Genomic DNA, 16,276 nt, shown 5'->3' on the forward strand with positions numbered 1-16,276 from the left:
TGCTCCTGGTCCTAATTCTTAGAGAAAGGTTCTCTCCTCACAGTATATCTGATTAAAAGTATTAGGAATACCATTTATACAGTCAGCAAATGGCTCTATAGTGGGCTCCACAGAGGAACCCTGTGCACAGGAACATTTTTTTTTTTTTTTTTAATAATAAAATGTTGGGGAGTGTTTAAACTAAGTTGGCAGGGGGATGGGCACCAGGATGTAGCATTAGAAAGGAGAAACAAAGGACACAAAGGATTGGGAGAGATGGATAGCACTAAACTAAGAAATAGTAAGGTATTAGGTGGGGTCAGACTAAGAGCGAATACACGATGGTCTAAGATAGGTTTACAGTGTATGTATGTGAACGCACGAAGCATAGTAAACAAGGTTGGTGAGCTGCAGGTGCAAATAGTAACATGAGAATATGATGTCATGGTAATAACGGAGACCTGGCTCAAAAAAGGGCAGGATTGGGTATTAAATATTCCTGGATATAAGGTGTTAAAAAAAGAGAGAAGGAAAAATAGGAAGTGGTGTGCAGTATTGGTTAAGGAGAATGTTACAGTGCTGGAGAGAGAGAGGGTGTCCTGGAGGGGTCAAGGACAGAATCTATTTGGCTAGAGTTAAGAAATAATAGAGGTGCCATTACACTACTAAGTGTATTCTACAGGCCACCAACCAGTGGGAAAAATATGGAGGAGTGACTGGGATAGTAAGTGTAAAGTGCAGAGAAGGGGAAAAATTTCTGAAGTGTGTTCAGTTGAACTTTCTGGATTAGTATGTTTCTGGCCCAACGAGGAAGGAGGCATTGCTGGATCTGGTTCTGGGGAATGAGGTGGGTCAAGTGGAGCAAGTGTCAGTAGGTGAACATTTAGGGAACAGTGATCATAGTATCAGACGGTTTAGATTCGCTATGGAAAAGGACAGGGAGCAATCTAGAATAAAAATGTTTAACTGGGGAAAAGCCAATTTCAGTGGGATGAGAACGGATCTGGCCCGGGTAAATTGGAATCAAAGATTGGCAGGCAAAACCGTAATGGAACAATGGGCTGCCTTGAGATGAAATAGTTCGAATACAGTCAAGGTACATTCCCACTAGGGGGAAAGGTAGGGCAACTAAAGTCAGAGCTCCCTAGATGACGAAAGAGATAGAGAGTAAGATGAAGCAGAAAAAGAGCACAGATGTCAGGTCGAGAATACATAGAAACATAGAAGATAGGAGTAGGCCATTCGGCCCCTCGAGCCTGCTCCGCCATTCAATGAGATCATGGCTTATCATCCAAATTCAGTACCCTGTTCCTGCCTTCTCCCCATATCCCTTGATCCCTTTAGCCTCAAGAAATATATCCAACTCTTTCTTGAATATATTTAATGAACTGGCCTCCACTGCCTTCTGTGGTAGAGAATTCCACAGGTTCACCACTCTCTGGGTGAAGAAATTCCTCCTCATCTGTCCTAAATGGCTTACCCCTTATCTTTAGACTGTGACCCCAGGTTCTGGGCTCCCCGGCCATCGGGAACATCCTTCCTGCATCTAGTCTGTCTAGTCCTGTTAGAATTTTATAAGTTTCAATGAGATCCCCTCTCATTCTTCTAAACTCCAGCGAGTATAAGCCCAATCGACCCAGTCTCTCCTCATACGTCATTCCTGCCATCCCAGGTATCAGTCTGGTGAATCTTCGCTGCACTCCCTCCATGGCAAGAACATCCTTCCTCAGATAAGGCGACCAAAACTGCACACAATACTCAAGGTGTGGTCTCACCAAGGCCCTGTACAACTGCAGCAAGACATCCTTGTTCCTGTACTCGAACCCTCTCGCGACGAAGGCCAACATACCATTTGCCGCCTTAACCGCCTGCTGCACCTGCATGCTTACCTTCAGCGACTGGTGCACAAGGACACCCAGGTCTCGTTGCACTTCCCCTTCTCACAATCTATTGCCATTCAGATAATAATCAGCCTTCCTGTTTTTGCCACCAAAGTGGAAAACTTCGCATTTATCCACATTATACTGCATCTGCCATGCTTCTGCCCAATCACCCAACCTGTCCAAATCATACTGGAGTTTCTCGGCATCCTCCACACAGCACACATGCCCACCCAGCTTTGTGTCGTCTGCAAACCTGGAGATATTACCTCTAGTTCCCTCATCTAGATCATTTATATATATTGTGAATAGCTGGGGTCCTAGGACTGATCCCTGTGGTACCCCACTAGTCACTGCCTGCCACTCGGAAAAAGACCCGTTTATTCCAACTCTTTGCTTCCTGTCTGCCAACCAGTTCTGAGAATCAAGCTAAATATAGAAAGTTCAGAGGAGAAGTGAAAAAGAAAATAAGAGGGGCAAAGAGAGGGTACGAGAGTAGAATGGCAGCTAACGTAAAAGGTAATCCAAAAGTGTTCTATGGGCATATACAGGAAACTTTCGATTTACCGGCACCTAAATAACCGGAAATCTCAGTTTACCGGCAAAATTCAGGAGTAGGTTCAGGTAACTTTTATTACTTGCCTTCCTCCATGTGTTGCTGTGCAAGGGTGTGGCTGCAGCTAAGCTACAGAGACACTTGCAACTTGTGGCCATTGTTTTGAACCTGTTGCTAAGCAACAGGGTTGTTGCTTTATACAGAGCTCTCAGCTCTATCTTTTACTATAGCTTTCGGTTATCCGGAATTTTTTATGAACCGGCACATCGGTCCCACCCGTGCCAGAAAAAAAAGTGTTTCCTGTAAATAGTAAATGGGTAGTAAGGAGGGATGGGGCCAATTAAGAACCAAAAAGGAGACCTTCGCATGGAGGCAGAGGTACTAAATGAGTATTCTGCATCTGTCTTCTCCAAGGAAGATGCTGCCATAGACATAGTGAAGGAGGTGGTAGAGGACAGACTGGATGGGATAAAAATTGATAAAGAGGAGGTACTAGAAAGACTAGCTGTACTTAAAGTAGATAAGTCACCAGGACCAGATGGGATGCATCCTAGGGCACTGAAGGAATTGAAGAAATCGTGGAGGTACTGGCCATAATCTTCCAATCCTCCTTAGAAACGGGGGTGGTGCCAGAGGACTGGAGAATTGCAAATGTTACACCCTTGTTCAAAAAAGCGTGCAAAGATAAACCAAAAACTACAGGCCAGTCAGTTTAACGTCAGTAGTGGGGAAGCTTTTAGAAACAATAATCAGGGACAAAATTAACAGGTCACTTGGACAAGTGTGGAATAATTAAGGAAAGCCAGCACGGATTTGTTAAAGGCAAATCGTGTTTAACCAACTTGATCGAGTTTTTTGATGAGGTAACAGAGAGGGTTGGTGAGGGTAATGCGGTTGACGTGGCATACATGGACTTGCCAGCAAAGTTGAAGCCCATGGAATAAAATAGACAGTGGCAGCGTGGATACGAAATTGGCTAAGTGACAGGAAACAGAGAGTAATGGTGCACAGTTGTTTTTCGGACTGGAGGAAGGTATACAGTGGTGTTCCCGAGGGGGTCAGTACTAGGACCACTGCTCTTCTTGATATATATTAATGACTTAAACTTGGAGGTATAGTGAACAGTGAGGAGGATAGTGATAGACTTCAAGAGGACATAGACAGGCTGGTGGAATGGGCGGACATGTGACAGATGAAATTTAACGCAGAAAAGTGCAAAGTAATACATTTTGGTAGAAAGAATGGAGGAGAAGAGGAAATATAAACTAAAGGGTACAATCTTAAAGGGGGTGCATGACCAGAGAAACCTAGGAGTATATGTGCACAAATCATTGAAGGGGGCAGGGCAGGTTGCGAAAACAGTAAAAAAAAAAAAAAAAAAATTACGAGATCCTGGGTTTTATGAATAGAGGTATAGAGTACAAAAGTGTGGAAATTATGATGAACCTGTATAAAACACTGGTTCGGCATCAACTGGAGTATTGTGTCCAATTCTGGGCACCGCACCTTAGGAAGGATGTGAAGGCCTTAGAGAGGGTGCAGAAAAGATTTACAAGAATGATTCCAGGAATGAGAGATTTCAGTTACGTGGATAGACTGGAGAAGCTAGGGTTGTTCTCCTTAGAGCAGAGAAGAGTGAGAGGAGATTTGATAGAAGTGTTCAAAACCATGAGGGGTCTGGACAAATCAGATAGAGAGAAACTGTTCCCATTGGCAGAAGGGTCGAGAACCAGAGGACACAGATTTAAGGTGATTGGCAAAAGACCCAAAGGTGACATGAGGAAAAACATTTTTATGCAGCGAGTGGTTGGGTCTCGAATACACTGTCTGAAAGGGTGGTGGAGGCAGACTCAATCACGGCTTTCAAAAGGGAATTGGAGAAGTACCTGAAGGAAAAAAATTTGCAGGGCTACGGTGAAAGGGCTGTAATGATCAGTAACATGTCATTCTAGAATGGTACACTAGGTAGAGCTGTATGTTTTAGTAGTGGGCTACCCACAAGGCAGTAGTCAAGATGGATGCCTGTACACTAGTCCACATGGCTGAATAAATGACTAGCTCAAGCTAGCTGTTCATAATGAAAACGTCTATTTATTTATGAACATAAAAGGGCAGGGGTGTGGGACTTGCTGAAGTGCTCTTGCAGAGAGCTGGCACGGGATCGGCAGGCCAAATGGCCTTCTTCCGTGCTGTAACCATTCTATATGATTCTATAAAACCTGGCTGACGATCCTCTCAATTAACCAGACACCTCCAGGAGCACAGTCCTTCAATTCACACTCCATTAACTTACTTCAGAAAAGATCACACCTGGCTCGTCAGCAATATAGACTCCTGAAAATGGTAGGTTGCTGGAGGCATTTAGGACCATTTTAACCTAAGCCGCCCGTTGGGAAAGTGACGCGATCGGGTGCATCACTGGTTTACACCCTACCTGATTTTCCTCTCCATTGAAGTTAATGGAGAGCAATATTGGGCTGGGTGGAAAACTGATTGTGGGTTTCCCGCCTGGTGAGTTAGGTTAAAATCACCCCCATTGAGTCAAGGCAGCTGCAAAATCATCCATGTTTGGTTACCAATCTCTCAATAATGCTGAAAAAACACTTGAAATTACATCATACACACCTACATACATAACACACAACTACTCTGCATACGGCTTCACATCACTAATTTTCCAAGAAAAATAATTGTCCATTCACTGAAAATGTTATCAGAGCTGGGATTTCCTATTTTACACGCTCTAAGGGTACTTCCTACTGCTCCCCCCCCCCCCCCCCACCCATGGACCTGAATGAGTGCCCAGGTCACTTTTTACATATTATGCATACATTCAGATTAAGTAAAGTGTTCACGGAACACCACAAAGTCGTAATACACAGGATCGTGCCTGCCATTATGTAATTAGAGAGTTCTCAATCTCAGTTATGCTGCTGAGGATGAACTAACCAGAGGCTCAATGCTTCCATATAGATGTAAATGTAATGGTACTCACAGGTAGTCTGGAGCAGGAGCCGGGGAGTGGAGCAGTTGGCCAACAATTCAAGTGAGAGATCGGGGAGCAGTAAAGTGATTTATTGGACTTTGTTTTAAAGGGGTATAGGACCAGAAAACAAACCAGTCGGAGTAGAGACCAAAGCGAGAAGGGCTAAGTGATCAAGGAACAGAGCAATTGGAGGTGGGAGAGTGTAGCTGGTTAACTGGAAGTGGGAAAGCAGTAACCAAAGCAAAATTAGACTACTTATAAAATTAAAATAATGATGAAAAGGGGAAAAATCTTGCCTGTACTTGGTTAATTAGGGAAAACAAATTAAAATCCAAAAAAAAGCAAAAAACTTACAAATCTACATGTGCAAAACACAAAAAAAGTTCAGCATGCAGAAAAATTTCTTCCATGCTAACAAAATGACACCATAGACCAGTAACCTGGGTATCCAACTGGCCTGTGGTGTTGTGTGGTTAGCAAGGGCAATGAGCAATGCTCTCGGGACTGTACATTTTACAATCATACATTCCTAGACACAAAACTGTACAGGCGGACAGATAGATGCATTGCAACAACATAATCTTAAATCATATAGTCAGAAGAAATTATTACTTTTAAATATAGCATTCCTTAATAATTGTGACATTTACCTCTGCCACAAGGCATCCTAGGATATACAAGGATTGCCCCCACATATGTGGCAACTTGCCCATTGGGACCCTAGTGACAGTATGAGGGTTTTGGCACTCTTCGTCCATCTGGAAAACAAAATGATGTGACAGTTACTAATTTTGTAGCATTCTCAAACTCCATAGAAATTCCAAAGGCACTACAGCTTTGTAAAAAACAAAGTTAACCCCAAAAAATACCACTCAAACAACATTAGAATAAGATAGAAAGGCAAGAATCCAATGACCTGATAATTATTGGCCACATTGTTAGAAAACCCATTGGAATTAAGAGATAATAGTTTATTGGTGGAGTTGCTTTCAAAGTCCAGGGAATGATTGATACAGCAGCACTTGGAACCTCATCTGGTAGTCAATGGAAAAGGACATTCCATTGGTTGAAAGGATAAAGGAAGACAACAAAACATATCAAATAAAAATCAGAAATATAAAATAGCATACTTACGGTGAGGAGATACAAAACTAAGGAGCGTACATGTATTACAGAAGATAGAAAGCTTCCACCCAAAGTAATTAAAGATGGCAGACTAGAAGAAGTATGAAAAGTGGGAGTAATGTGGAGGAGAATGGTAGCTTTTATTATAAAATTGTATTCACTATACAATGTGCAATAAACACAACATATACTGTGAAATCAGTATTAAAAATACAAAAAACAAAGCAACTTATGTTCTGCAAATGATTGATTCCTGAATTCTTTCAAGTTCAAACAGGATTTAATGCAGTACACAGTGGGTTTTAAATTTAGAATCAAATTCAGTTAATGGGAGGCCATACCTTGTAAATGTGTCTTTATATTGGCCCAATGCTAAAGTTTTCATGCAGCTGAAGCTTTAGCTTGATTATAAAAATGAAGTCCAAGTATTAGCTTGGTATTTACTACTTTAATTTGATCATGGCATTAAAGAGTTGAGAATCAGCTTCACTCAAAGAAATCAAGTCCCAGCTTAAGTCATTATAACGTTGAAATTATTGTTCATTAGTCGGCAGGCTGTTTGCTCGAAGGAGGAGCCAAGTCCCTCAATTCAAATACAAACATGCTGTTTTTTATTTGAGCTATATGTTTGATTAGCAGTTTTTTTTATTTAACAGTTAAGTAAATTCTGCCAGGCACTGATTAATAAACCTGTTTCTTTTTAAATCACTGTGTTTTGATTTGGAGCCTTCGAGGAGAGATTGTTTGATTGGAACCTCTGAAGAGAAGAGAAGGCAAACAAATTCTGCAGTTAGTGAGGAGAATTTTTTTTTTTTTTTTTTTTTTTTTTTTTTAAAAACAGCTATATAGAAAAGTAATAGGCCTGGAAATTCCCAGGGCCCCATTCTGCTGGCATAAGTGCAGCAGAGTATAACTTATGTCTGCTGAAATTGGAGAAGGCTGAGCCATCAAAAATTGAGATCAGCTCATTTAAATAATGATAGCAGAACAAGAGCTAGAATCCTACCAGCAAGGAGCCAGGAGAGCCTGGAAAATTCGGGAAGGGGGCAAAAAAAGGGTGCCACTTCTCTATTTAAAAGGTCCTCAAACAGTTAAAGGGCTGAGTAGGTTCTTGGAAGAGGAACTGAAATGGCTAGGAGCGAAGAAGGAAAACTGCAATCTTCTAATTTTTGAGAGGCTGATGTGGAAGCACTGCCAGCACAAATTCAAGAATGGAAGAAGTGTTTGAAAATCATGGAAAAGGCCATCAAATTCAGTAGCACGGACCATGTGAAAGGAGATCGCTATGGCCGAGAATGGGATTTCCAAACCCCCCACAAAATCCTTGCAGTGTTGTAAGAAGTTTATGACCTCACAAGGTCAGCAAAGGCAAGAGTCTTTTCTGATGAATAACAGAGCAGATAACTAAATCAGTGAAGCTTATGGGAATTGACATAACAGTCAAGCATTGTCTTTTCAGATCTCACATGGCACCGACCGGGTCTCTTGTTCCTAAAGCAAAGTCACTCGTGTTACATGTCTCATATCCTGTTATACATGCCAGCATACTGAAGTCCCACAACCTAGGTTCTTGCTCCCTGCCACCTACCATTACTATCATTGATTCCATAAATCCTGACCACTTGTGACTGCAGGAATCTGGAGGCTGCTGTAGCCAATTAACACATTGGATATCTCCTGCAGGAGAAGACAGCACACAAGTTCAGGGAACATGAGGCTACTGGAGAAGGACGTGTCAATGTCTGGCATTTGACACCACAAGGGGAGAAAGCAATGGCCATAACTGATTTCCATTCTGGCCTGGCAGTTGCAGATAGTGATGTGGGAGACACTTTGCCTTTAGTGGGTTTGCAAAACATATACCTTTTCTTTTTTAATGTTTCTATGAACATGCTCAACAGCAAGAGATTGCAGTCCCCTCTACCAATGACATTCCAGTGACCACTCACTCACCATGTCATGCACCTACTTCCTTGCACACAGCAGCCCAGAGACACACACTGGAGTTGTAGATAGTTTAGATGAGGAATTGACATGTGGTAAGGCACAGTGTATATATAAAAAAAAAGAGAATGCAGATTTAGAAGTGGAGCCCAATGTAGCTCAGTGGAGGTGTAAGACACATCAGCTGCAGAGCAAATGGATTCTGATATCAGGGGTCCTGCCATGAAGGACACTAGCAGAGCGTCAAAAAAATATGGAGACTCCACGTGGCTTCTCTGAAGGATTTAAACAGAGCCGAGAGCGGGAGAGGCTGATTTAAACAGAGCCGAGAGCGGGAGAGGCTGATTTAAACAGAGCCGAGAGCGGGAGAAGCTGATTTAAACAGAGCCCCGAGAGTGGGAGAGGCGGATTTAAACAGAGCTCCGAGAGCGGGAGAGGCCGATTTAAACAGAGCTCCGAGAGCGGGAGAGGCTGATTTAAACGGAGCTCCGAGAGCGGGAGAGGCTGATTTAAACGGAGGGAGTCGGGAGCAGGAGAGTAGTGAGTTTTTAAACTCACTTTCGCGTGCTTTTTCTCAAAGGCCGGTCAATCTCGCAGACCGGTGGCGGCATTCCAGAGCATGCCACGATTCCAAAAGTGACACGGGCAAGAGGAAGCAGCTGATTGGGTGAGTATGGCCAGGTGAGTATTTATACTACTCTATAGTTTGACAGTTAAGGCTAATAGTTTATAAAGTTTAGACGGTCTTAATTTTTGTGGTTAGTTTCTACGGTCTCTGTTGTGTATCGGGGAGTGCTAGTAACCAAGAGTCCTTGAGTATATCATTTAATTGTAGTGTAATTGGTGGTATTGATTTGATTTAAGTTAATTTAAATAAATTGAACGGTAAGTCATGACAGCACAACTCGGCCCCGTGGCATGCTTCTCCTGCACTACATGGGAAATCAGGGACGCTTCCTGTGTCTCCGACGACCATGTGTGCGGGAAGTGTATCCAGCTGCAGCTACTGGCAGACCGCATTGCGGCGCGAGAGCTGCAAATGGATACAGACTGGAGCATTCGCGATGCTGAGGACGTCGTGGATATCACGTTTAATCAGTTGGTCACACCACAGGTAAAGGCTGCACAGGCAGGAAGGAAATGGGAGACCGCCAAGCAGAGTAGTAGGCGCAGGCAGGTAGTGCAGGGGTCCCCTGTGGCCATCCCCCTCTCAAACAGATATACCGCTTTGGATACTGTTGAGGGAGATGGCTTATTGGGGGAAGGCAGCAGCAGCCAACTTCCTGGCACCAGGGGTGGTTCTGCTGCACAGGACGGGAGGAAAAAGACTGGGAGAGCTATAGTAATAGGGGATTCTACTGTAAGGGGAATAGATAGGCGTATCTGCGGCCGCAAACGAGATTCCAGGATGGTATGTTGCCTCCCTGGTGCAAGGGTCAAGGATGTCCCAGAGCGGCTGCAGAGCATTCTGGAGGGGGAGGGTGAACAGCCAGTTGTCGTGGTGCATATAGGTACCAACGATATAGGTAAAAACTGGGATGAGATCCTAAAAGCTTAATATAGGAGTTAGGAGGTAAATTTAAAAAATAGGACCTCAAAAAGGTAGTAATCTCAGGATTGCTACCAGTGCCACGTGCTAGTCAGAGTAGAAATAGAAGGATATTTCAGATGAATACGTGGCTAGAGGAATGGTGCAAGGGGGAGGGATTCAAATTCCTGGGACACTGGAACCGGTTCTGGGGGAGGTGTGACCAGTACAAACTGGACAAATTGCACCTGGGCAGGACCAGGACCGACATCCTAGGGGGAAGTGTTTGCTGGTGCTGTTGGGGAGGGTTTAAACTAAAATGGCAGGGGGTTGGGAAACTGTGCAGGGAGACAGTGGAAAGGGAAACAAGGATAGAAGCAAAAGACAGGAAGGAGAAAATCAAAAGTGGCAGCCAGAGAAATCAAGGGTTTAAATTAAACATGGCCAGAGTAAATAATAATTCTAAAAGGTCTAAGGCTGTTTAAAAAAAAAAAAAAAAAAAGCCTGAAGACTTTCTGTCTTAATGCGAGGAGCATTCGTAATAAGGTGGATGAATTAGCTGCGCAAATAGATGTAAACGGATATATATATATATGATTGGGATTACGGAAACATGGCTCCAGGGTGACAAAGGCTGTGAACTCAACATCCAGGGGTATTCAATATTCAGGAAAGACAGGCAAAAAGGAAAAGGAGGTGGGGTAGCATTGCTGGTTAAAGGAGGAGATTAACACAATAGTAAGGAACGATATTAGCTCTGATGATGTGGAATCTGTATGGAGTGTATACGGGATGGTTTCCTGGACCAATATGTCGAAGAACCAACTAGAGATCAGACCATCTTAGACTGGGTATTATGTAATGAGAAAGGATTAATTAGCAATCTTGTTGTGCGAGGCCCCTTGGGGCGGAGCGATCATAATATGATAGAATTCTTCATTAAGATGGAGAGTGAAGTATTTGACTCTCAGACTAGGGTCCTGAATTTAAATAAAGGAAACTACGATGGTATGAGGTGCGAGTTGGCTAGGATGGATTGGGGAACGTTACTTAAGGGGTTGACGGTGGATAGGCAATGGCAAACATTTAAAGATCGCATGGATGAACTACAAAATTTGTTCATCCCTGTCTGGCATAAAAATAAAACAAAAAAGGTGACTCAACCATGACTAACATGGGAAATTTGGGATAGATCCAAGGAGAAGACATATAAATTGGCCAGAAAAAGCAGCAAACCTGAGGATTGGGAGCAGTTTAGGATTCAGCAAAGGAGGACAAAGGGATTAATTAAGAGGGGGAAAATAGAGTCTGAGAGTAAGCTTGCAGGAAACATAAAAACTGACTGTAAAAGCTTCTATAGATACGTGAAGAGAAAAAGATTGATGAAGTCAAGCGTAGGTCCCTTGCAGTCTGGATCAGGGGAATTTATAATGGGGAACAAAGAAATGGCAGACCAATTAAATACATACTTTGGTTCTGTCTTCACAAAGGAGGACACAAATAACCTCCCAGAGATGTCGGGGAAACATAGGATCTAACGAGAGGGAGGAACTGAATGAAATCAGTATTTGTAGGGAAATGGTGTTAGGGAAATTGACAGGATTGAAGGCCGATAAATCCCCAGGGCCTAGGGTACTTAAGGAAGTGGCCCTAGAAATAGTAGATGCATTGCTGGTCATCTTCCAAAATTCTAGAGACTCTGGAACAGTTCCCATGGATTGGAGGGTAGCTAATGTTACCCCACTGTTCAGAAAAGGTGGTAGTGCGGAGTTGCCACATTGGGGAAACACTATGTAGATAAACCTGTATAATCCCCTTTTAACTGCTGTATTCCCCTCCCCCCCGCAAGACAGTTGCAAGCTGAGAGGAATAAGGCATGTTCAGACTTGCCTGCTGCTGAGAGAAGGAAAACCAATCAGGTTCCAGCAGGTGACCAATCCGTGAGTCATCACAGGCTCGCGGGCTTTACGAATTCAGTACTGTATTGTGAGAGTTGGAGTAAAGACCTATTTCTTGTAGCTCGCTGTGTTGCCTATTTCTTTACGCGGGAGACTGTAGTCTCCCACAGTAGAGAGAAAATGGGGAATTATAGACCGGTAAGCCTGACATCGGTCGTGGGGAAAATGCTAGAGTCCATTATAAAAGATGTAATAGCAGAGCACTTGGAAAACAGTGACAGGATCGGACAAAGTCAACATGGATTTACAAAAGGTAAATGGTGCTTGACTAATCTACTGGAATTTTTTGAGGATGTAACTGGTAGAATAGATAAGGGAGAACCAGTGGATGTGGTGTAATTGGACTTTCAGAAGGCTTTCGATAAGGTCCCGCAGAAGAGATTAGCGTGTAAAGTTAAAGCACATGGGATTGGGGGCAAGGTACTGACTTGGATAGAGAACTGTTTGGCAGACAGAAAGCAAAGAGTTGGAATAAATGTGTCTTTTTCCGAGTGGCTGGCAGTGACTAGTGGGATACCGCAGGGATCGGTCCTAGGACCCCAGCTATTCACAATATATATTCATGATCTAGACGAGGGAACTAGATATAATATCTCCAAGTTTGCAGACGACACAAAGCTGGGTGGGCGTGTGTGCTGTGAAGAGGATGCCGAGAAACTCTTGTATGATTTGGACAGGTTGGCTGATTATACTGCATCAGCCATGCATCTGCCCAATGTGGATAAATGCGAGGTTATCCACTTGGTGGCAAAAACAGGAAGGCAGATTATTATCTGAACGGCAATAGATTGGGAGAAGGGGAAGTGCAACGAGACCTGGGTGTCCTTGTGCACCAGTTGCTGAAGGTAAGCATGCAGGTGCAGCAGGCGGTTAAGAAGGCAAATGGTATGTTGGCCTTCGTAGCGAGAGGGTTCGAGTACAGGAACAAGGATGTCTTGCTGCAGTTGTACCGGGCCTTGGTGAGACCACGCCTTGAGTATTGTGTGCAGTTTTGGTCACCTTATCTGAGGAAGGATGTTCTTGCCATGGAGGGAGTGCAGCGAAGATTCACCAGACTGATACCTCGGATGGCAGGAGCGACGTATGAGGAGTGATTGGGTCGATTGGGCTGATACTCGCTGGAGTTTAGAAGAATGAGAGAGGATCTCATTGAAACTGATAACATTCTAACAGGACTAGACAGACTAGATGCAGGAAGGATGTTCCCAATGGTGGGGGAGTCCAGAACCAGGGGTGACAGTCTAAAGATAAGGGGTAAGCCATTTAGGACAGAGATGAGGAGGAATTTCTTCACCCAGAGAGTGGTGAACCTGTGGAATTCTCTACCACAGAAGGCAATTGAGGCCAATTCATTAAATACATTCAAGAAGGAGTTAGATATATTTCTTAAGGCTAAAGGGATCAAGGGATATGGAGAGAAAGCAGGGACAGGGTACTGAATTTGGATGATCAGCCATGATCTCATTTAATGGCGGAACAGGCTAGAGGGGCCGAATGGCCTATCCTGCTCCTATCTTCTATGTTTCTATGCAGCCAACAGAATAGCAGTGGAGTCCACTGCCCTACTTTGTGAAATATCCGAGGGGGGTTCAACCCATTGCAGGGCAGCCTGGAGAAAATTGCAGCTACAGGAGTAACTGCACACCTTCCCCGACTTCATGGGAAATCCAGGCAAGTCAGTCAACTCGATGTGGAGGCATTAAATGAAGGTCCATAAGGACTGTCTGGAGAGGTTACTGACAACCAGATTGCCAAGTATACATTGTAGCATCTTGGAGGGACTAAACGATATTTGGTTGACCCTCAGTGATTGAAGGATCTTTCTGATTCCATGAAGTTTCTTCTTCCATAGATCGTTGATAACCAGAATCCTGATCGCAGTATCAATGCACAAGTTGGTGTGTGCGCCCCAGAGGCTGGGCCCAACAGGTCCCTGCAGAAGCCTTAATCTTGGCAAAATCAAGCTGCCAAAGAGTCAACATGTCCCATGTCCATCCAGTACTTGGGGGTCCCCCCCCATCCCCCACCCCACCCCGAGATAAGGACCACCTCCATGCCAAGAGGCTCATACTATTTTGCAGCAGCTGGCTACATCTCATACTCCAGGCCCTAGGTAGCCTGTAGAAGTTTAGAATAGCGCACATAAAAACTCACATGGTCACAAGTAGTGTGCACAGCAACAAAACTAAATGATGTTTTTGCAAATAGTTTTAATAAAAATCAGTGTAATATTTTATACAAAAACTGCTTGGTGTTTGGTTCTCTTGTATGACAGTGGGGAAACAGATAATATAATGACATTATGACTAACGTTCCCTCTAAGCTGTGTGGCCATGCAGCTCTCTGCTGGTCCCATGCAACCCGGGATTGGCTTTTCTAATGTTAATTTCACATATGCGCGAAACTGTGAATGGGCCACGCAGCAACTGTGAAAGGGGTCGCGCAAACAAAAAAATTAGGGAGAAGATTGGTTCTGACTCAAAATGAGGATGAGATGGTTAGCTGTGAGGAGCAAGAATTTTATGTAGACCATTAAGAGTTTGGTGAAAGGAGGCAGATCATTGATTGGCTGAAACGTCCAGATATTAGTGCTCTATTCATCTGCAGAGGTGTGCCAAATTAATCTGTCTCTCAGGTGTTTATTGGCCATTGCCAGAGTAATAGTTTATTGGAGCACAGGAGTTTGCAGGACAGACTGAAGAGTTGAGAGAGACAAGACAGGTGTTACAAAGCCACCATTAGCGGGAGGATGTAATTACTAGATAAATTTACAGAGGCAGACACAGACGTAAAATTATTATAAATTATGGATAGATAAGTCAATGTAAAGCATGACATAATTAGAACACTCAAAGCGCTTGTCTAATACACTGTGCTATACATTGGACTGGTATTTCTACACACCATGTTACCATGTTTTCAGAGAAGGTACCAGGCAGGGGTTTGGCACCTCACTACAAGGAGAGAATATACATCAGAGGACCACTCTGGCAAACAATGTCACCTGATTTAGAGGGGACTTAATTTGAAAATACCTATCTTACCAGAGGAGCATTAGGTACCCTGTACCCATTAGAAAGTATTTTAAAATTACCTTATCGGCTGGAACACTATAAAGCTCTGGTAGTAAACGCACACCATTCTCCTGCATGACAAGAACGCCATCCAGGGCTTCCCTGTACTCTTCAACCTTTGATGAGAAAAAAAGATAAAGAACAAGCATAGTGTCTTTTCAAGCCATAAATGTTCACTGGCAGATTATGGGATAAATGCTGGTTCTGACCTTGAAAATATGCTCTGTATCCTGCAGTGTACAAAGAAGCAGGACCAACAGGAGTAAAAGGGTAACATACCAATTCATCCTGTATCAGCGCACAGAAGCAATATTATGCCGAGTGGAGGAGTAACAAACTAATTATGTACTGGCACATATAAGCAGTTTTATTAGAAACAACGGGGTTAATATACTCATTATGTACTAGTACATGGAAACAGCATTACCAGCAGGGCAGGGGAAATATAGGGCTAAAAATTCAGTTTGGGGCGCCAAGCTCGCCTGGACGCCGGAATTACCGCTGCGCGCGGAGCCACTTGCGCCATTGGGATATTCAGTTTCAGCGCCCCAAATGGAAGCCGGCCGCTAAACAAGGCTTTCGGCGCCCCGCTTGGGACGCTGAAACTGAATATCGGCGCGCAAAGTGCCGCAGCGCCACCCGCTGCGGCACGGCAGGCTGCGGTACTGCAGGCCTTCCTCCCACTGTTAAGGGGGAGGTGCCTGCAACAGCGCGATCCCCGCTCGCGAGTGCCGGCAAACGAGCCCGGCACCAAGGAGAAGTGCCGGGCTCTCGGGAAACAGCCGGCAATGCCGCGGGGGGGGGGGGGGGGTTGGTGGTGTAGGAGGCCGGGGACGGAGGTGTGAGCAGGCGGCTGCCGAAAAAGCGGTCGGTCGCACCTCCACCTTAACTCGCCCCACTACCGCCACAGGTAGGCCCGTGTACCGGTCGCTATTTGCGGCCGGCGCGGAAGAGGCGGCCGCGACCTAATATGTCATTCGGGGCGGTAGCGGGGTGTTGCGCACACCTATGACATCATCGGTGGCGGCACAGCGCTACAGGCCAACGCCGCCATTAGCGCCCCGCTAAATATCGCGGTGGTTGCGGCCAGTGGCGCTAAAGCCTGAGTGGCCTCTTTGGGCGCAAGCAACTGAATTTCTAGGCCATAGTCTTTATCTTGTAACAATAACCACCTCCATGTACCAGTACAAAATATTATTCCTGGACTCCTGATACAACAGAAGGTAAAGGCTAGCATGCTCCCTTA

At 44.3% G+C, this 16,276-nt stretch overlaps 1 protein-coding gene across 6 annotated transcripts in view; it reads right to left on the reverse strand.

The window, feature by feature from the left end:
• Window positions 1-16,276, reverse strand: part of phka1a (phosphorylase kinase, alpha 1a (muscle)) — a 199,625-nt gene that overhangs the window by 125,131 nt on the left and 58,218 nt on the right. For all 6 annotated transcript variants that reach the window (XM_085996211.1, XM_085996205.1, XM_085996221.1 and 3 more), the window contains 2 exons: window positions 15,051-15,146; window positions 6,052-6,159 (listed from right to left, as the gene is read on the reverse strand). In XM_085996211.1, coding sequence (XP_085852337.1) covers window positions 6,052-6,159; window positions 15,051-15,146 — 204 coding nt within the window. The remainder of the gene's footprint in view (window positions 1-6,051; window positions 6,160-15,050; window positions 15,147-16,276) is intronic.

Source organism: Somniosus microcephalus, chromosome 1 (genome assembly GCF_052327205.1).
Source record: "Somniosus microcephalus isolate GS21.2 chromosome 1, FLI_Smic_1.0, whole genome shotgun sequence".
Taxonomy (NCBI): Eukaryota; Metazoa; Chordata; class Chondrichthyes; order Squaliformes; family Somniosidae; genus Somniosus; species Somniosus microcephalus.